At 40.6% G+C, this 19350-nt stretch overlaps 1 protein-coding gene across 2 annotated transcripts in view; it reads left to right on the top strand.

Annotated features, from left to right (window-relative positions):
* The window catches only part of LOC139759895 (cytochrome P450 4C1-like), a 28152-nt gene extending 13847 nt beyond the window's left edge, over positions 1-14305 (top strand). For both annotated transcript variants that reach the window (XM_071682454.1, XM_071682453.1), the window contains exons 2-12: positions 4719-4867; positions 5320-5401; positions 5737-5843; positions 6545-6638; positions 6792-6977; positions 7806-7875; positions 8549-8751; positions 9264-9442; positions 10189-10357; positions 11061-11240; positions 11560-14305. In XM_071682454.1, the coding sequence (XP_071538555.1) occupies positions 4727-4867; positions 5320-5401; positions 5737-5843; positions 6545-6638; positions 6792-6977; positions 7806-7875; positions 8549-8751; positions 9264-9442; positions 10189-10357; positions 11061-11240; positions 11560-11795 (1647 nt within the window). In that variant the 5' untranslated portion in view covers positions 4719-4726 and the 3' untranslated portion in view covers positions 11796-14305. The remainder of the gene's footprint in view (positions 1-4718; positions 4868-5319; positions 5402-5736; positions 5844-6544; positions 6639-6791; positions 6978-7805; positions 7876-8548; positions 8752-9263; positions 9443-10188; positions 10358-11060; positions 11241-11559) is intronic.
* The last annotated feature ends 5045 nt before the right edge of the window (positions 14306-19350 follow it).

The raw sequence follows: 19350 nt of genomic DNA, 5'->3' as shown, positions 1-19350 counted from the left end.
GCTCGGGGTCCGATGAAAAAGAACTAAAAAGTGCACACCTGCTCTTCAGAATATGCCATGCCCACCCTGCATCAGCAATATGTCGACTCCATGTCATGCATCATGCATGCAGATGATTAGGTCTTCCACCTTTGTTTAGATGAGCGAACCTCGGGTTCTCTTTGTTAGCGCCTGCTGTCGTAGGACGACAAAATATGGTTTAACAAATGAAATATATCGTGAAATATACTGAAAATAAATATAATTACTTAACAGCTTATTTCAAGGATTTCACGGTGCCAGAACATTTGATACCCGTAATGTTGGTCTTTGAAAAATATGACGATAATATTCTTATAGAAATTCCTGTTTTTCTTGAAAAACTGCAGTTTTGGTAATGAATTTTGAGTAAAGAAAAAAGTTGTTTCAAATGTGGAATGTAATTTACTGGGCAAAAAACGTTTTACTTCATAATTGGAACGTAATTCAAGGAAAAACTTGAGCTGCTGTTGAGGTGAAGCAGAAATAGGATGACAAAGCTTGTGATTAGTTGATCAGGTTGCTGAACATGATTTATTGAACCAGCCAGGTGTCAGAACACTTGCTGAATGCATACACAACTGCCTCAAACGTCCTTGGGACGTGGCTCATACTTTGTCTTAGGTAGCTGCCCTTATGCATAGTAGAAGGGTCTCTTGACGGTAGATTTATGTCTTGTTAGAAGTTACGAGCATTATGGAGTAATCACGGAGAAATATTCTCGTAGAATTGCTGACCATTTCTTTCAAAGTTAATCTTTGACTAAAAAAAAAAAATCTAGGAATATGTGCTAAAAGTTACTCAAGTTTTGGCACAGCCTTCAACCGAAGAAATTAGAATGTGCAGATGATGTGCTCTCACAACCTTGTATTGACCAGAGAGCTCTAGTGATTGTAAACATTAACCATAAGAAGCACAGATGGCCTACTTGTATGTAACGTACGTGTAACAGCGACAGGTAGTGCTAAGGAAAACACCAGAGAGAGTTTCGTACTGAGAATAAAAATGAGGTGGTAATTTATCAACTACCAGACTGCTGTTCACCAGTAGACTTCCTGATAATTCTCGATAAGTTTTTTATTTCGTAATTATCTCTACACTCCTTTGTTCGTCCAGCGTACCCAAGTTTCTCTTCCTATTACTGTATGAGTCAATTCCTTCATTTGCTTCTTTGCTTAGCAGCATTATCTTTCGCGTCAAAGGTCATGAATGCTTACGTTCACTTTAAATTGATCCAATGTCGACCATTGGCTAAATTCCTACATGATTGGCTGATGATTATGGCCATTAGTTGCCAGTGCCCCTTTAACTGGTTGGTACCCCGGTATTTTTGTGTCTCGTTACTCCCGTTCACAGAAGCACACACATTGGTGTACTCACGCTAAAACACGTGAAATATGAATGTTGCCAGTTCGCGGGGTGTCAGTGACCAGCCAGGTGCGTATCCTGGGAGAGGAGGGAGGGAGGTAGTATAGGGTTGGGGGGGGGAATCCCCTCCTTTAAGTAACAGTATACAATAGACATAATAAATATGATGATCAATATGTTCTTACAGCTATTCTAACATTTCAGGCCATCGAAAGGAAAGATATATATATATATATATATTTTTTCTTTTTCTTTCAAACTATTCGCCATTTCCCGCATTAGCGAGGTAGCGTTAAGAACAGAGGACTGGGCCTTTGAGGGAATACCCTCACCTGGCACAATTCTCTGTTCCTTCTTTTGAAAAAAAAAAAAAAAAAAAAAAAAAAAAACGAGAGGGGAGGATTTCCAGCCCCCCGCTCCCTCCCCTTTTAGTCGCCTTCTACGACACGCAGGGAATACGTGGGAAGTATTCTTAATCCCCTATCCCCAGGGATACATATATATATATATATATATATATATATATATATATATATATATATATATATATATATATATATTATATATACTCGGAATTTCAATAAAGCATCTCTATCAACTCCATGATGTTACACCAATCCTTCCGATTTTTTTTCTTTTTTTAGCACGTAAGACAAATTCTTCCAAACGAACATCTGATCCAAGCACACTCCACCACTCATGAACCCAAATTTCTACTTCTAAGCCAGGTACTATGTGCGTGCTAACGCATTCTTAGTCACCACTTCCCCACACAACTTAACCAGGTGCTCTCAAACACACAACTCGGAGGACTAGAAAGTACGTGTGTTATCTCAGGAGGGTGAAAAGACATCAGTGCGTTGCTGCACGCAGCTACCGGGATATCCGTCTAATTACGAAATGAGAGAAAAAAAAAAAATCAACCGGCTTTTGTTCCTCTCCAAGAGGCAGCGAGCGCCTTTATGAATACCTGGATCCGCAGCTAGTCTTGCAGTGTCATTCGTTACGCGACCAATGAGCCTCACGTACTGGCCACAGGCACTTCATTTCCAACACACACCGACCCACCTTCCGTTCTTTTACATGTATCAGATCACAAGACTCACATACATATAACGCTTTTATGGGACTACTTTTACCTCCAAACATAAACCCATCGTTGACCTAACAGAGGTAACACCAACTAAACTCGTCCTTCGCGCATTCCCCACTTCGTCCAGGCCCCTTCACTTCCTCTCCCGCCCTGTGGCTAACCTCGGAATCCCTGCATCCATCCCCTGACATGTCCACTCACCTCGCCTCCCGACCCCAGCCCATCCTAGTTCTCCTACGGACAGCTTTCCTAAACCCGTTCCTTCCCCACCTGAACAGTTCCCCCTGTATATGAAAATGTATATGAATTACAGCGTTACCAAACCAGACGAAATCAAACCTAACCTAACTAAACCTCTATCAGTCTACTATATTCATTCATTAGGAGACAGTTATCCTGTGGGGGGGAATTGCCTTGATTTGGTCAGCCACACCCTTCCCACCTCCGCCCTTCAACTTAGCAGTGAACAAGGCCAGTGCGAAGATATTAACGAGTATATGATTTTGATTATTTTCTTTTATTGTTACAAGCAAATCTACCATTTCATAAAAGATTTTTTACTCTTTTTATGTGTACACCGTCATCGACTTACCACATCACACCCGCTGTAACGTAAAATTAACAAATCTGTTATGGAAATTGGCCACGCACACACAAACACAAAGAGCATGTTGCATAAGTTCTTCCCCTGAGTGTCGATCACTCCCACACTTCTTCAGGCATCTGTATGATCAGAGAAAGGAACATTAATTCTGTTAAGTACATAGGAACTATTTTACCGTATAGGTTTTATATAAGTTTTACACTGTATCACTAGTGATCTTAATGCTGCATAAGGGTTGTGTAACCTGTATAATTAAGGCGGTTGGCTCTGAATTCTTGTGTAGACACTCTTCCAGCCTCTGTAATGGCTTACGAAAATACATTACAATATTTCTGAGTTGCCACAGTATGGGTCATGTCAAGGTGAAGCAATTAGCATTACCGCGACATATCGTCGTATGTTGCAATATAAAGCGCTAGGATTCCCAGAGATGGCAGACGCTTGGGCAAACGGCCAATTGTTATTGTTTCTGGTGCATCGTGGTCTCCACCAGGATGCGTCTGACGTGTTACATTATTCATAAGTAGTGACTGTCATATAAACCTGCCTACGCCATCCTCTGATGCATAGAACACAAATGTAACCGTTGATTGTTCGTATTTACAATCACATGTAATGTAAGATATGAGTTCGATATTTTCGTGTAATCTGCTTAAAAACTACAAGGACAAGTAAAAAAAAAAAAAAACCCACACATGCACACTTCTCTCGTCAGATTTAAGGCCTCAAAGTTATTGTATCATTTGTATTATCAGTATTTTATCTGAATATTTTCATTGCAATTTCTTAGAGAGATCAAGGTGAAAGTGATATATAGAATGTTCAAGTTATGGGTCATCAAAATTAAACCTCTATAGTGTCTTAGGTGACTCACTTTTCGAAGGCCTCAACAACACTATTCCATTCACATGTGTCCTCACATTTATATTACGGTGATGCTCTGTTTCCTGGGTCTCCGGTAAAGAATAACAAATTTAGAGAAGCAATTCATCGCATGAGATATTAACCATAGTTTATCAATACTAGTGAAATTCTTTGTTTGGCTTCGTCAGTACGAAGAGGTTATTGTGTTGATTGCTGGCAGAAAATTCCACACACTAGGATTGGCTGACGATACGAGGGCGCTAGAATTCTGAATCTGGAATTTACAAAATATATATATTTTTTTCTTACGAGCGGACTTTCAGAAAAGGAACAATGAATGAAAGTGCACAAAGCCATGTTGCAAGTCTTGTTCGGGGAATTTTCAGTAAAATGCACCAAAATGATGACGATGCGAAATGTGGACTTTCTTCCACGGTTTGTTTGGCACTTACTACTCATTTACCCCTTCGGAAAATCCGTACTATTTAAAGGTATTTTTGTAGCTAAGAAACATCACCATCCTCATTACATAGCAAGCAACAAAAATGAGATAAAGGATGATTTATGACTGGAGTGCTGTATAGTGTTAGTGACGCTGGCTCCACCAGATGTCTGTCACCTCTCCTACCACCGTAGTCAGGTTTAGGGCCCTTGCTCCCTCTCTCTCTCTCACCCCTTTCCCCCAGAAGGGAAAATTACATAAACTATGTGCGCTTACTGGGCCGAGCGGTGACGTTAATAGGTACTGGATAATCCCAAAATTTTTCACAGGGGTTGAGATGACGTGGGTGACTGTGAATGGTATGACGTGGCTGAGGGAAGAGGTGCTAGGGTGGAGGAACCCCGGCATGGTCACCTACCTGGCCTTCACCACTTTAGTAGCCCTCACACTGGTGTGGTTCTTCAAGAGGCAGCAGAAGGTGAGTGGGTGGTGTTTTAGGACGGAGGTCTTGGCTCAGGGACCAGGTTCTGCGGGGTAGGGAGAACCTCAGATATTGTCTCCTATCTGGCCATTAGTATACGTCCTTCACTTTTTATTTATGATGGAGACTTGGGACCTAAGTCTGTCCCTCTTTTTCTCTTGAAATTAAGATCGCAGTCCATTCGTTTTCGGTTTAATGGTCAGTACTTTACCTGTTATCGAGTCTCTTAACACTAATGGTGAAATATATCAAATACACACAGGTAGGTGCTGAGGTAACTGTCACCTTTCAGAGTTCAAAATGATTGATCAGGCATACATGGGAACATGAACCGACCGTTTTTTTTCTTTCATGTACAAAATGATGTCATTTTCTTCTTAGTAATAAAGACTCCTTCGATATAGTTGTTGACCTACCATGGCCTTCAGTGAACTGATCCTCTTTGTCAGGTTTGGCTCATCAACCAGCTGCCTGGACCAGCGGCACTACCCATAGTCGGCAACGCCTTCGATGTCACCACAGACAGCATCGGTCAGTGTTTATTTACCTCGTGAAGGGTTGGCAAGACTCAGGAAGGCCTGTACACTCACTCTCTCTCTCTCTCTCTCTCTCTCTCTCTCTCTCTCTCTCTCTCTCTCTCTCTCTCTCTAGCTTATGAGATGACTGTACATGAGATTTAAGAGTAGTTATCGTAAGGAGTAAAAGAGCTGTAGATTCATTTCAAAGTAGGTGATTATGACAGGCTGTTTTGATATTCGTAACAACTTAAAAACATTTGAAGGTCTAAAAAGTGAACTCAACGTAAGTAGGTTACTTTATATACTGTTCGTGGATGCCCATGCTGAAGATTTTCCCTTTTTTTGCAGAACTCTTTAAGATGGCCAACACTATCGTGCAAGAGTATGGCCAGATACTGCGAGTGTGGATCGGCACAACGCCTCTCATCATCATCAGCAAGGCAAAGCTTGCCGAGGTAAGAGCACACGCTTGCTTCCTCGACGTTTTCAGACACCTACGTAGAAGAATAGTCGTGCAACGGAAGGGATCAGACCTTTGTATTAACACAACAATGCAAAGATCTTCACTGATGTTAGGTTATTCTCTGCAGATTAATTCGTTGTTATCACCATCAGCGAGCTCTCAAAGTGCTGGGGACATACAGTTTTCCCCACAGTAAATACATATCTTGAGCAAGACGAACATCTATTCCAGTTCAAGGTTATTTCTTTACACTCATCTCCGACATAATTCAGTCGTCAGACAAACAACAAACGTTTCATACGACCGTATTCCCTGCTGCTTGATGATCATGTCTTACTTCCCTCGGTATCTACACGGAACTCGGTTTTCCTCTTTCTTTTATTTCTGTAAAGGTTTCAGCTCTTAAACATGTAATCTATACTTAAAACTGTATTTAGAGAAGCACGAATGAAGAATCCCTTTGATATGATACTAATGTTTTCCCCGCACTTTACAGCACTCCAGAGATTATGAAACGGTTCCCCCCCCAAATTCTCTAAAAACGGCCCGCGCCTTCTCAAAGAAACACAGCACGTCCGTCCGCCAGGTGCAGTACCTGACAATGGATAACATATTATGATAAGGAACTTCTATACATTAAGACGGCTAAAGCAGAGCCGTATGAGCCCCACCTGACTTGTTCCCCTCCCACAGGTTGTCCTCAACAGCACCAGACACCTGGACAAGAGCCACCAGTACGACTTCTTCCACCCCTGGCTAGGGAACACGAACGTTTTCCTAACCTCAGGTAAGTAAAAGTCCTGTAGAGTCACTTCTGGGAGCGCGTTCGTATAAGTAATACACAACATTTTCCACTGGTTAACCAGTCCATGTTCCATAACCTTTCATAAAGACTAAGGACTGGTTTTGATAACGAATTCTGACATTATCTTCCCTGCAGGTAGCACTTGGCACTCCCGAAGGAAGCTGTTGACTCCAGCATTCCACTTTAAGATCCTAGAGGAGTTCATGGATGTGTTCAACACCCAGAGCAGCAAGCTGGTCAAAAAACTCCAAAGGAAGGCCGATGGAAAGCTCTTCAACATCTTCCCAGATATCACCAACTGCACTCTTGACATTATTTGCGGTTTGTCCACGTTTTCCTTTTAGCGAACCTATTCACATTTCATATTTTCTGTGGTGAAGCAAAGTGAGTGATGTATTTATGAAGAGGAAAAAAGATAATTATTAAACAACCAATGATCTTAGTAGGGATATGTATATCGGAATTAGGTTGATATGAATGTCGGTATCATGTCGTAACTGATCAGTTATTATAATGCCATCAGTACATCGGGGGCATCTTTCCTGACCTGCGTTGTACAGACACCTAATCACTGTTAGTCTTTGGTTGATTGTGTATGACAGATTGTTCATTGATCTCGGAAACTATGCCTTGCACTCTCATCTTAGGCAAAATCCTCGTTCAGCATTGAAGTCCAATTAATATTAAGGATTTTGTTCAAAATAATATAGGGACCTAACGTACATTATTCCTGGACAGCATACATTTGGCTTATATTGGGTTCAGGTTGAACACTTGTTTGCCGTAGGACAACCTCTTCAGACTTCTGTACTCCTGAAGGTGTGAAGTAATCCCGCGCTCCGAGTTCGGCCTTCAAATATTATTCGTAGAATGGATCGAGCACTTAATGACTATGAACAAAAATATTCTTGTAAGAACATTTTGCATTTAACTCACGTGCTTCATATGCAGTGCAAATACACAGAAAATGCAAATTACCATCTCTGCTTTCATAGATGAATCCCACTTCTATCATTGTGACAACAGATCAGAGCCCCAGAGTGAAAGTAGAGATAATGGATGACATGTTCCTATTTCTGAATATTCTTTGAAATCCCCAATGAAAATATAAGTCGTGATTCTAAGTGAAGGTGTATTTTATGCCGACAGAGAGTGCGATGGGTTGCTCCGTCAACGCCCAAGATGACTGCGAATCTGATTACGTCAAGGCGGTACATAGGTGAGCTTACTGGTACCAGTTTTCGTAAAACCGAGACAACAATCAAATAAGCATTCACAGTATTCAGCATATTGTTCACTTGAATTAAATAGATTTTTTTTTCTGTTTTACTGCATTCGTTGTGTTAGACAAGGAGTAAAAGATGTATCAATTGCATGTTTATTGATAACTCCCATATTGAATGCACAGCCCGGGTTGCCAAGAACATAGGCAATGATATTTTGGAGCATGATGCAGAGAAGTAATAAAAGAAATGCTCATGTTCAGTATTAATGTCTGGGAAAATATTGTCTATCGAATGTAAGTCATGGACGAGGTTCAACGTTAGACCGATGCAAATTCTGTTTGGCTTTTGCAATAATACGATTTTCTCTTGTAGTGTCATGAGAAATTCTTTCGTATTTTGCACTTAGATATCTAACTTTTGCGTGGAGTTTATCACTGGTTCTTTGCACTTGCGTAAAGTGTTTGAGTGTGAACTACAGCTTGTGTGTTGATCGTATTTTCGGCTGCAATATATTCCTCAGTTTCGTAGTCTTAATCGGGGACTTATAGTTTTTGTTAGATGCACTTTTTTTTTTTTTTTCAAGTTTCAAGGTATTCAATATTTATCATACGTAAATTGCATCCCATAGTCATTGAGGTTTATTACTTGTAATTTCGGTTCGTGTAGGATCCAGCATCTCATTCAGCAGCGCATGATCGTGGTGTGGCTCCAGCCTAACTTCCTCTTCAAGCTGCTGGGATATGCCAGGGAGCAGGAGGCGCTCCTTGCTACTCTTCATGGCTTCACCCGCAGTATCGTCAAGACGAGACGCAAGCTGTACAACCAGAAGAAGAAGGGAACAACTGACACTGAGGAAGATCAGCTGCTCGGTAGGAAGATAAAGCAATTGATGTTTTGGTTTTCATATAACTGCATTATCTAGATTTTTTTTCCTTCATTTATCATGCATAAGGTATGATTAAAACTATTTTTTTACTACCGTAGTTATATATCAAAGAAAGATAACTAACTCTTACAGCCTTCAGTATTTACATAGCTCTAACAAAAGCATATCTAGTTCTCAAAGTTTGCTGCTTGGAGTCTTGCATGGTTCAAATCATGTATCTTGGATTATTCTTGTAAATGAATCATCATTCGATTATAACATTTTGCAGGCTCTCTGTTACAGTTGTACGTTGATAGTTGATGATGAACGTATGTTGATGTAGAACTGTGATTATCGTAGGGTTGAACTTATAATTTCCCAGTTGCTAACCACTTAGAAGTTATACTTCGTCTTAAACCAGCCTGCTGTCTAGAAATCGAATCTGTTTAACCACGTCGTTTTTTTTTTTATTGTAGGAATTATTATAAATGCTCCATATATACGGATCATCCTTAGGTAAAAGGACGCGGTTGGCCTTCCTGGATCTTCTACTAGAGTACTCTGAAGATGGCGCTGTCCTTTCTGACGAAGATATCCGCGAAGAGGTGGATCTCTTCGTGTTCGCGGGCCATGACACCACCACCGTCTCCACCAACTGGTGTCTCTACCTCCTCGGCTCCCACCCGGAGATTCAGGTAAGGAATTATCTCATATGTAGGACATAGATGTCTACTGTTCGTGCGTAAGACTTGTCAGAATCAAACATGAACTATAGAAAGAGTTTTTAGACTGATTTATAACACTGAAAGGTGCAGCTTTTGCTGAAAGTTATTGAATGGTTATTGTGACACTAGATGGAGGGCATTGCGGGTCGATGCATGCAGTAAGAGGCTAAGCACTAGTTAGAAAACATTCACAAGGGTTTGAAACTAATTACAGAATAATGAGTCTGTATTATTGAGACAGTCGTGTAACACTGTACATTTTGAACACAAGGTAATGAATAACAAAAACTTATCAGTCTTCTGATAGAGTATAAGCCGTTTTATTTGTTGCCGTCTCACAGTTGTGAGACTGCGAAGTTTTGTATTAGAGCTGCAAGTGTGTGAACGTATTCATACTGCTGTGTACGGTTGCTTCCCTCCAGCACTCGCGGGCTTATCCTACCCAGTAGTTTCCGTACCTTACTTGGGATCTAGATACGCAAGGGTTAGATAATCGTACTCCAGGTGTTTTCACGATCCCATAGTCATTGTATATGACTGGTTAATTGTACTTAAGCATAATCTAAGACATAATCTAATTAAAGTCAGGGTTACCATCATAATATACGTTACTTAAGGGATAGATAATAGTAATCGTCTTTATACTCGAGAGCTTCTTAATTCCTAATTATTGTGCTCAAGAGATAAGAGCATTAACGATGTTGTCTCACCTCCAGGCAAAGGTACATGAAGAGCTGGACAGCATTTTTGGCGGGTCCAACCGCCCGGCCAGTATGGCTGACCTGCGGCAGATGAAGTACACGGAGAACTGCATCAAGGAATCCCTCAGACTTTTCCCATCTGTTCCCTACGTCGGCCGCCACCTCAAGGAAGACATAAAAGTCGGTAAGGAAGGACAAACTTTGTGTTCTGCAATACCCATCTATTAGTCACCCTTCCAAAACAGTTTTTCTCTATCTATTTCTTACTTCTATAAATCCATTTGATAAAGTGCTGATTGATTGATGGCGGACTTATACAATACTTTCCTCAGAAATTTCAGTCTTGCAAGGATATTCCCCAGAGTGCCAAGGATGCTTGACAACTATAACTAACTTTACCTTAAAACTGTATATAATATGAAGCAGCATCTTCACCTTATGGTGCCTGTAGTTAGCGAAGCAGAGCCACTAGCCACAACACTACGTTAAAGTTACCTCTTTTCTGTTGATATTTCTGTGATTTTGTCGATAATTTTGGTGGAGATGCCTATTACCTATGCTTACCGGCCGTTACGTTAAATCATCCTTCCTCTCAAGACAACGTCGGAATATTTCAGTGCATAGATTTTTTTTTCTTCTTTTGAGAACATTTGAACCCCGTTGAATTTAAGGTTACGACCCTCGAGCACGACTGCACGACCCTTGGTCAAAAGTCACGCCATTATAAAAAAGAGGATTCTACCGTCCTTCTTAAGAATCATATCGGGTATATGACCTTTCAAAATAGGCTCGAAAAGAACCTTATCTTTCGTCTTTTTTTTCGTAACTGTCTTGTCTCTGCCATGAACTGATGTGAGCCATTTTGCCTTATCATCATCATCATGCAGGTGATTATCACGTCCCAGCTGGCGCCACCGTCATGGTCTTCACCTACGCCATGCACCGAGACCCGGAGCAGTTCCCTAACCCGGAGGTCTTCGATCCAGACCGCTTCCTACCGGAGAACGCCAGCAAGCGTCACCCATTCGCGTACGTTCCCTTCAGCGCTGGACCCAGGAACTGCATCGGTGAGTTATAATACTTCAGAATTATCATTATTATGAAGTTCGAATAAAAAAGTGATGGATGAAACATAGGAAATAATTTGGAATTTTTAAAGATTTACATAACGTGTGTGAGAGACGAGTGTAAATGAGAGGAAGATGTTACCTTGAATATGAATGCTAAGATTTAGGGAAGATGACGAAACAAGATGTATTCATTTTTTGTGAGAATTGGTCCTGCGTAGCTAGGTAAAGCCCACCTTGAGTAGGAGACTGTCTTTTGTTTCCTTGCGTAGACCATCACAACATCCTAACCAACGGCCTGTTCCCCTTGTGTCTGTAGGTCAGAAATTCGGCATGATGGAGGAGAAAGTCGTGCTGAGCACCATCCTGCGGAAGTTCCGTGTGGAGAGCACCACACCTCGGGAGGACCTGCGGCTCCTGAGTGAAATTGTCCTGAGGCCTGAAGGTGGGAACTTCCTGAAGCTTTTCCCCAGGGCTCACGGGGAAGAGGACACGGATGTGGCAGACGATGGCCAAGAGACTTCCAAGACGAGAAGCCTCGGCGTCGGGAAATAAGGGGCAAGCAAGGGTAGGCTGCGGTAAAATGAACTCGGAGGAAATGTCAAGTTTGGAGGAATTTCGGAGTGAGACGGCACGGCACACACAGGTGCCTGGGGCGTCGTGAGAGTTATAGGCACTCGTTATATATCATTAGAATCGTCTTAGTTGATGCTATTGATAAGGAAAGTGTTACTGTAACTCCGCAGAACACATAGAGATAGGTCTGAGGATATTGAGATGTTATCCTAACGTTGCTGGTGATTCTCCTGTTTACCTAGGGCATAAGATGATGACTGAGACGTAAACAGTACCCACGAGGGTAGTTATGTCTGACGTTATTGTGATGTAGATATTGACTATATATTATTCGTAAGTACCTCATATTATGTATTACTCTCTCCTTCCCCACCTTGGAGCGAAGAATAGATTCAGTATTAATTTAGGCGATCTTTGTCTTTCATTTCTTTTCGTTGTTGAGGCCAAAGTGCATTTTTCCTGAAAATCTTCTCATATTTTTCTTAAATGTTAAAAAAAAAAAAACCCATCTTGACTATGGTTGACTATGTATGTCTTCATAAAAGTAGTTTGGAATTCTACGTTCAAATAATGGAAAGGTTTTGATCCTTTTATTTGGTGTTTAACCCTCCCCTTTTAGTACAGCTATACCACCCTCGATCACAACGGTACGTTCGACCCCTGAGCTCATTGACGTTACGACCTTTGGGTAAGACAAGGCGACTTTTAACTAAATCTTCAAGCACCATTTCAAAGGCCAGACCATCATACTCGAGTTATAATATCATTAGGCACTAGGGGTAAAAAAAAGATAAAAATCCAACAAATGCAATATGAATGATACTCATGTTAACTTAATTGATAGGTTGTGTTTATTAAGGCATCTCATACGATCCACAGGGAACAAGTGTGTATGTAGATCTCTTCTTAATACAGTAAACATTACGCTACGTGTGTATTTGATAAGAAGACCTTAGAAGTTGTATTAATTTCCGCGAATTATTTCGTTATAACATGACTTTTGCTGTGATATTAACGCACCCAGGTCTCTCATAATTCTCTATGATTTTCTAGGCCTCTTTCGTACTCTCATACCTTTGTAAATGTTATTCTTAACTTCCAATAATTGGTACACACATTAATGGTGTCAGAATTGTAGTATGTTTTCATATTTATAGGTCTTCATTCATTATATCATTTCAGTATTAAAACAGCTTAAGCTTGTCTGACAACTTTTGAATATATAACATATACTTATGTTGTACCACTTGTATGAGGCCATTGGGTCTGTATCCGTCTTTGATCTTCCAAATAAGTTTGATTAGATATGTGCCAGATACAATTCTGCCAATGGCCTATGTCAAATAGCTGTTTTTTATTACATTTTCTTCTTGATATAAGTATCATACTGATCTATGATATCAGATTTGTAGCTGGATAACAAATGCAATGCAGAATGTATTTCCATGTGAGATTTAGACTAAGTTATATTCCCATGAATATTCACATTAGCTAACTCTGACAAACAAATGATTGTTGTTGTATTTTCATCTTCAATATTATATGGGAGTACAAAAATAACATTAACCTATTTTTGAGTGTGTTTGACACTGACTTTGGGCATTATAATAACTGGTTCCTCCTCGTCTGGGCAATCATAATTCGTCAGTACATGTAGTGCCACAGTGGCTTCTTGGCCTTTGTACCTCAAATACCCAAATTTTAAGGGAAAGGATGAAAGATTGTTATCACAAATTATAATCAAGAGGGTTTAAAACCATACCTCAAATGAAGGGATCGGCGGCTGAAGGATAATGAATTATTTGAGGATTACGTTTATCATTTTAGGCGCCTGTGTGAACAGGTTAGCGTGCCTTTGTGCACAGGGCACCAGCGAAAGCATTTCAAGTGCTCCTGTGATTGGAGCGGCGAGTTTAGGTCATGTCTGAACCTTTATCAGCCAACGTGCAGAGTTTTGTGATTATAAGCTGTCCAGTAGATATTCGAAAGTCAAGTATAGCTTTGATTTTTCAAAGTAATTACCGGTAAATAGCTCCACCTAGCAGGATTACTAAAACGTAGAAAGGGAAAATATTTAAGTTACATTAAAGTGAGGAAAAGTGGTAAACACCGTACAGCCATAAGATGAGTCATCGCCCTATGTAAACAGTCTCGAACTCTCATGGTGATTTTCAGTCTTATTTATTTTAGTAAAACGGCAAGCCATGACGAGAAGTATTAATCATTATACGCATTGGAACTTCCTCTTTATATGTCAGAAAACTTTAAAATAAACCCATTATCCTTCATGGCTTTAACCTTTAAGGTACCAGCGCCATCCACAAGGTAAACTTTTGAACCCTCGTCTGTATGTTTCAACTGTATATGGCTTTTCATTCTTTAGAACACATGCCATAATCAGCCTATACCAGACTATGGATTGTGATCATTATATTGTTTTGTAGGAATGTAGATAATTTGTTAATGATAAATATACTTGTACTCTGTAACATCACTTTGTCTTACCTCTACAATGATCCACAAGCCTCCACAATTTCCATAAAAAGTTAGTTACATCCTTATTAATGAAATGGTAGCCTTAACCCAAGACCAGTACCCATTGGGAGCTTCATTAACGTTTGTGGCACAAAATGAAACATTTCTAATAACATTTATGAGCAATAAGTACCATCAAATTTATTGTTGTATGTGCAACAACTCACCTATTTATACTAATACAGGTCTACATAAGTAAAGGGAAGACAACTTTGCTTGTCTGTGGCAAGGGAAGGTTGACTGGAATGTGATGACAATGTATAGAACATATTTAAGTCCCTGATAAAAAGGTATGTTTTCTTTATAAGCCGAATCAAGGAAAACGTCTGGTTTGTTGACATTACCAGACTCCCATCCACAACAACACCATGCTGTTGTTCATTTGCGGTGAGTTTCTATGTTTTGCTTATGTTATTCTTGTGTTATGGCTAGTGCCCTCGTATGCCATTGTAAATAGGTTATACCTAAATGTTGCTGGTGCAGTTTGGGACCTGCAGATGATTGTGGATGTAACAAAAAGGAAGTTTCTCCTCCTCACTGAAGTTCTGTCTAGTGATCACAGTGGCTTCGTATTTCTAAGCACTGAATACTGCACCCTGTCCTCTCATTCACTCATATCAGTGGGTAATTTACAAAACTGTTCATAATTATGGTTTATCTAGCCATTGTTGTGGTACAAAAAAGTAAAGAGGATTGTATTTGTACATAGATTTTATGAACAACCCATCAACTTTAGGAAATAGCTGAGTATGTGTTCCGCAGTAAACACTGTTTCAGTTGGTGGTTCACATGATCGCTCTAGTCATTCATGCCAAGAATAACCCCAGAATGGAGAAAATAAGCTTATCAAGTTAAAAACCCGTAATCTAAGGATATCATATTGTTTCTAATGAACAGCGAATACTCGATAATTGTCTAGAGGGTATGAATACAAATACTTCGGGATATGTTTACCTTTTGGCATATTCAGAATAAATTAGACATGTTCATGCATGTGCATTTTATGTGTTTTGTTTGTGTTTTTGTGTATGTTTTGCATATAAAGTCATGTTTGTAGTAGATGTAAGTGTAACACGTTCAATGTATTTGTTTTTTTTATTTGTAGGGATAACTATTGTGTTCAAGTGATTTACAATGTGTGTGGTAAGGGGAATGTTTTTGATATTCATGTATGTGCTTGTGAGGGTCACCTCATACCGTTTTAAAAATTACCAGTTTTTACGGTACGGGGAGAGAACTTTGCACTCGTTAGCCTACTATGTATTGCATGTACTTATACAGCTATGCAGGCAAATGTATGTACGTGTTTACGTATATGTTTATCAGAAATTCATATCTGCTTTCCTGTATGGCGGTGTCTAAACGTTTAGAGTTAGGAGAAATGTGGCGACGAAGTGGAAATGATATATAATTGCATAGCATTATATTTTGTCTCCATTTTTTGTATGATATCGTTACAGGATTGTTCCAAGAAGAAGATCCTGCTCCTTAAAGTTAGTATGACATAAGATTATCTTCGTTCTCTCTCCCAATACCGTGCGCGGACTGAACATGTTTCTTGACAGGAAATGATGAGTCGGGTTCACTAAGCTGGCTTTCTTGGGTGATATCATCAGGGGGCGGAGTCATAAGACGAGTTTGCTGAGCTGGCCTCTTGTGACGTCAGCAGGGGGTGGAGTCTTCAACCAACGAATTGGTTTACGTCATGCACTTGGCAGGTTCCACAGCCCCGCCCGGTGGTGGCGTTCCTTAGGCATTGCAGCAACCTTGTCTTATGACTTGCTATTCGGCTTGACTGCTAATGAATCCTCAGATTCAGACACTGACTGACTGATGAATAAAGAAGATTGTATGTTTTTTATTAGTATAACATAGCGGATGTTTATGGTGAGTAAAGAGAAGATATCAGAAAAATGCGAGCTTTTTATAAATTGATTAGGAATTCTTTACCCAGCTTCATACGTTTGTCTTCAAAACCATGGTTTTATAATATTTCGAGTTGATTTCAATTAGTATGTAATATTATTAAACTGTAAATATGTCTTGCGACGTATAGACAATCTAAACTATTTCGTTTGATGCTGAATATCCTAGACGCATTTAGGATCAAACGAGATAGTAGGAATGGTCCCCCCAATTTTTCGTAAGTGCTTAAGTGCTCCTCGAAGGCTCAGAGTGGGGTGCCTAAATGTGTGTGGATGTAACCAAGATGTGAAAAAAGGAGAGATAGGTAGTATGTTTGAGGAAAGGAACCTGGATGTTTTGGCTCTGAGTGAAACGAAGCTCAAGGGTAAAGGGGAAGAGTGGTTTGGAAATGTCTGGGGAGTGAAGTCAGGGGTTAGTGAGAGGACAAGAGCAAGGGAAGGAGTAGCAATACTCCTGAAACAGGAGTTGTGGGAGTATGTGATAGAATGTAAGAAAGTAAATTCTCGATTAATATGGGTAAAATTGAAAGTTGATGGAGAGAGGTGGGTGATTATTGGTGCATATGCACCTGGGCATGAGAAGAAAGATCATGAGAGGCAAGTGTTTTGGGAGCAGCTAAATGAGTGTGTTAGCGGTTTTGATGCACGAGACCGGGTTATAGTGATGGGTGATTTGAATGCAAAGGTGAGTAATGTGGCAGTTGAGGGAATAATTGGTATGCATGGGGTGTTCAGTGTTGTAAATGGAAATGGTGAAGAGCTTGTAGATTTATGTGCTGAAAAAGGACTGATGATTGGGAATACCTGGTTTAAAAAGCGAGATATACATAAGTATACTTATGTAAGTAGGAGAGATGGCCAGAGAGCGTTATTGGATTACGTGTTAATTGACAGGCGTGCGAAAGAGAGACTTTTGGATGTTAATGTGCTGAGAGGTGCAACTGGAGGGATGTCTGATCATTATCTTGTGGAGGCTAAGGTGAAGATTAGTATGGGTTTTCAGAAAAGAGGAGTGAATGTTGGGGTGAAGAAGGTGGTGAGAGTAAGTGAGCTTGGGAAGGAGACCTGTGTGGGGAAGTACCAGGAGAGACTGTGTACAGAATGGAAAAAGGTGAGAACAATGGAAGTAAGGGGAGTCGGGGAGGAATGGGATGTATTTAGGGAATCAGTGATGGATTGCGCAAAAGATGCTTGTGGCATGAGAAGAGTGGGAGGTGGGCTGTTTAGAAAGGGTAGTGAGTGGTGGGATGAAGAAGTAAGAGTATTAGTGAAAGAGAAGAGAGAGGCATTTGGACGATTTTTGCAGGGAAAAAATGCAATTGAGTGGGAGAAGTATAAAAGAAAGAGACAGGAGGTCAAGAGAAAGGTGCAAGAGGTGAAAAAAAGGGCAAATGAGAGTTGGGGTGAGAGACTATCAGTAAATTTTAGGGAGAATAAAAAGATGTTCTGGAAGGAGGTAAATAGGGTGCGTAAGACAAGGGAGCAAATGGGAACTTCAGTGAAGGGCGTAAATGGGGAGGTGATAACAAGTAGCGGTGATGTGAGAAGGAGATGGAATGAGTATTTTGAAGGTTTGTTGAATGTGTCTGATGACAGAGTGGCAGATATAGGGTGTTTTGGTCGAGGTGGTGTGCAAAGTGAGAGGGTTAGGGAAAATGATTTGATAAACAGAGAAGAGGTAGTAAAAGCTTTGCGGAAGATGAAAGCCGGCAAGGCAGCAGGTTTGGATGGTATTGCAGTGGAATTTATTAAGAAAGGGGGTGACTGTATTGTTGACTGGTTGGTAAGGTTATTTAATGTATGTATGACTCATGGTGAGGTGCCTGAGGATTGGCGGAATGCGTGCATAGTGCCATTGTACAAAGGCAAAGGGGATAAGAGTGAGTGCTCAAATTACAGAGGTATAAGTTTGTTGAGTATTCCTGGTAAATTATATGGGAGGGTATTGATTGAGAGGGTGAAGGCATGTACAGAGCATCAGATTGGGGAAGAGCAGTGCGGTTTCAGAAGTGGTAGAGGATGTGTGGATCAGGTGTTTGCTTTGAAGAATGTATGTGAGAAATACTTAGAAAAGCAAATGGATTTGTATGTAGCATTTATGGATCTGGAGAAGGCATATGATAGAGTTGATAGAGATGCTCTGTGGAAGGTATTAAGAATATATGGTGTGGGAGGCAAGTTGTTAGAAGCAGTGAAAAGTTTTTATCGAGGATGTAAGGCATGTGTACGTGTAGGAAGAGAGGAAAGTGATTGGTTCTCAGTGAATGTAGGTTTGCGGCAGGGGTGTGTGATGTCTCCATGGTTGTTTAATTTGTTTATGGATGGGGTTGTAAAGGAGGTAAATGCAAGAGTCCTGGAAAGAGGGGCAAGTATGAAGTCTGTTGGGGATGAGAGAGCTTGGGAAGTGAGTCAATTGTTGTTCGCTGATGATACAGCGCTGGTGGCTGATTCATGTGAGAAACTGCAGAAGCTGGTGACTGAGTTTGGTAAAGTGTGTGGAAGAAGAAAGTTGAGAGTAAATGTGAATAAGAGCAAGGTTATTAGGTACAGTAGGGGTGAGGGTCAAGTCAATTGGGAGGTGAGTTTGAATGGAGAAAAACTGGAGGAAGTGAAGTGTTTTAGATATCTGGGAGTGGATCTGTCAGCGGATGGAACCATGGAAGCGGAAGTGGATCATAGGGTGGGGGAGGGGGCGAAAATTTTGGGAGCCTTGAAAAATGTGTGGAAGTCGAGAACATTATCTCGGAAATCAAAAATGGGTATGTTTGAGGGAATAGTGGTTCCAACAATGCTGTATGGTTGCGAGGCGTGGGCTATGGATAGAGATGTGCGCAGGAGGATGGATGTGCTGGAAATGAGATGTTTGAGGACAATGTGTGGTGTGAGGTGGTTTGATCGAGTAAGTAACGTAAGGGTAAGAGAGATGTGTGGAAATAAAAAGAGCGTGGTCGAGAGAGCAGAAGAGGGTGTTTTGAAATGGTTTGGGCACATGGAGAGAATGAGTGAGGAGAGATTGACCAAGAGGATATATGTGTCGGAGGTGGAGGGAACGAGGAGAAGAGGGAGACCAAATT

Source organism: Panulirus ornatus, chromosome 34 (genome assembly GCF_036320965.1).
Source record: "Panulirus ornatus isolate Po-2019 chromosome 34, ASM3632096v1, whole genome shotgun sequence".
Taxonomy (NCBI): domain Eukaryota; kingdom Metazoa; phylum Arthropoda; class Malacostraca; order Decapoda; family Palinuridae; genus Panulirus; species Panulirus ornatus.
Note: the sequence above shows the minus strand (reverse complement) of the source record. Positions and strands in the feature narration are given on the sequence as shown.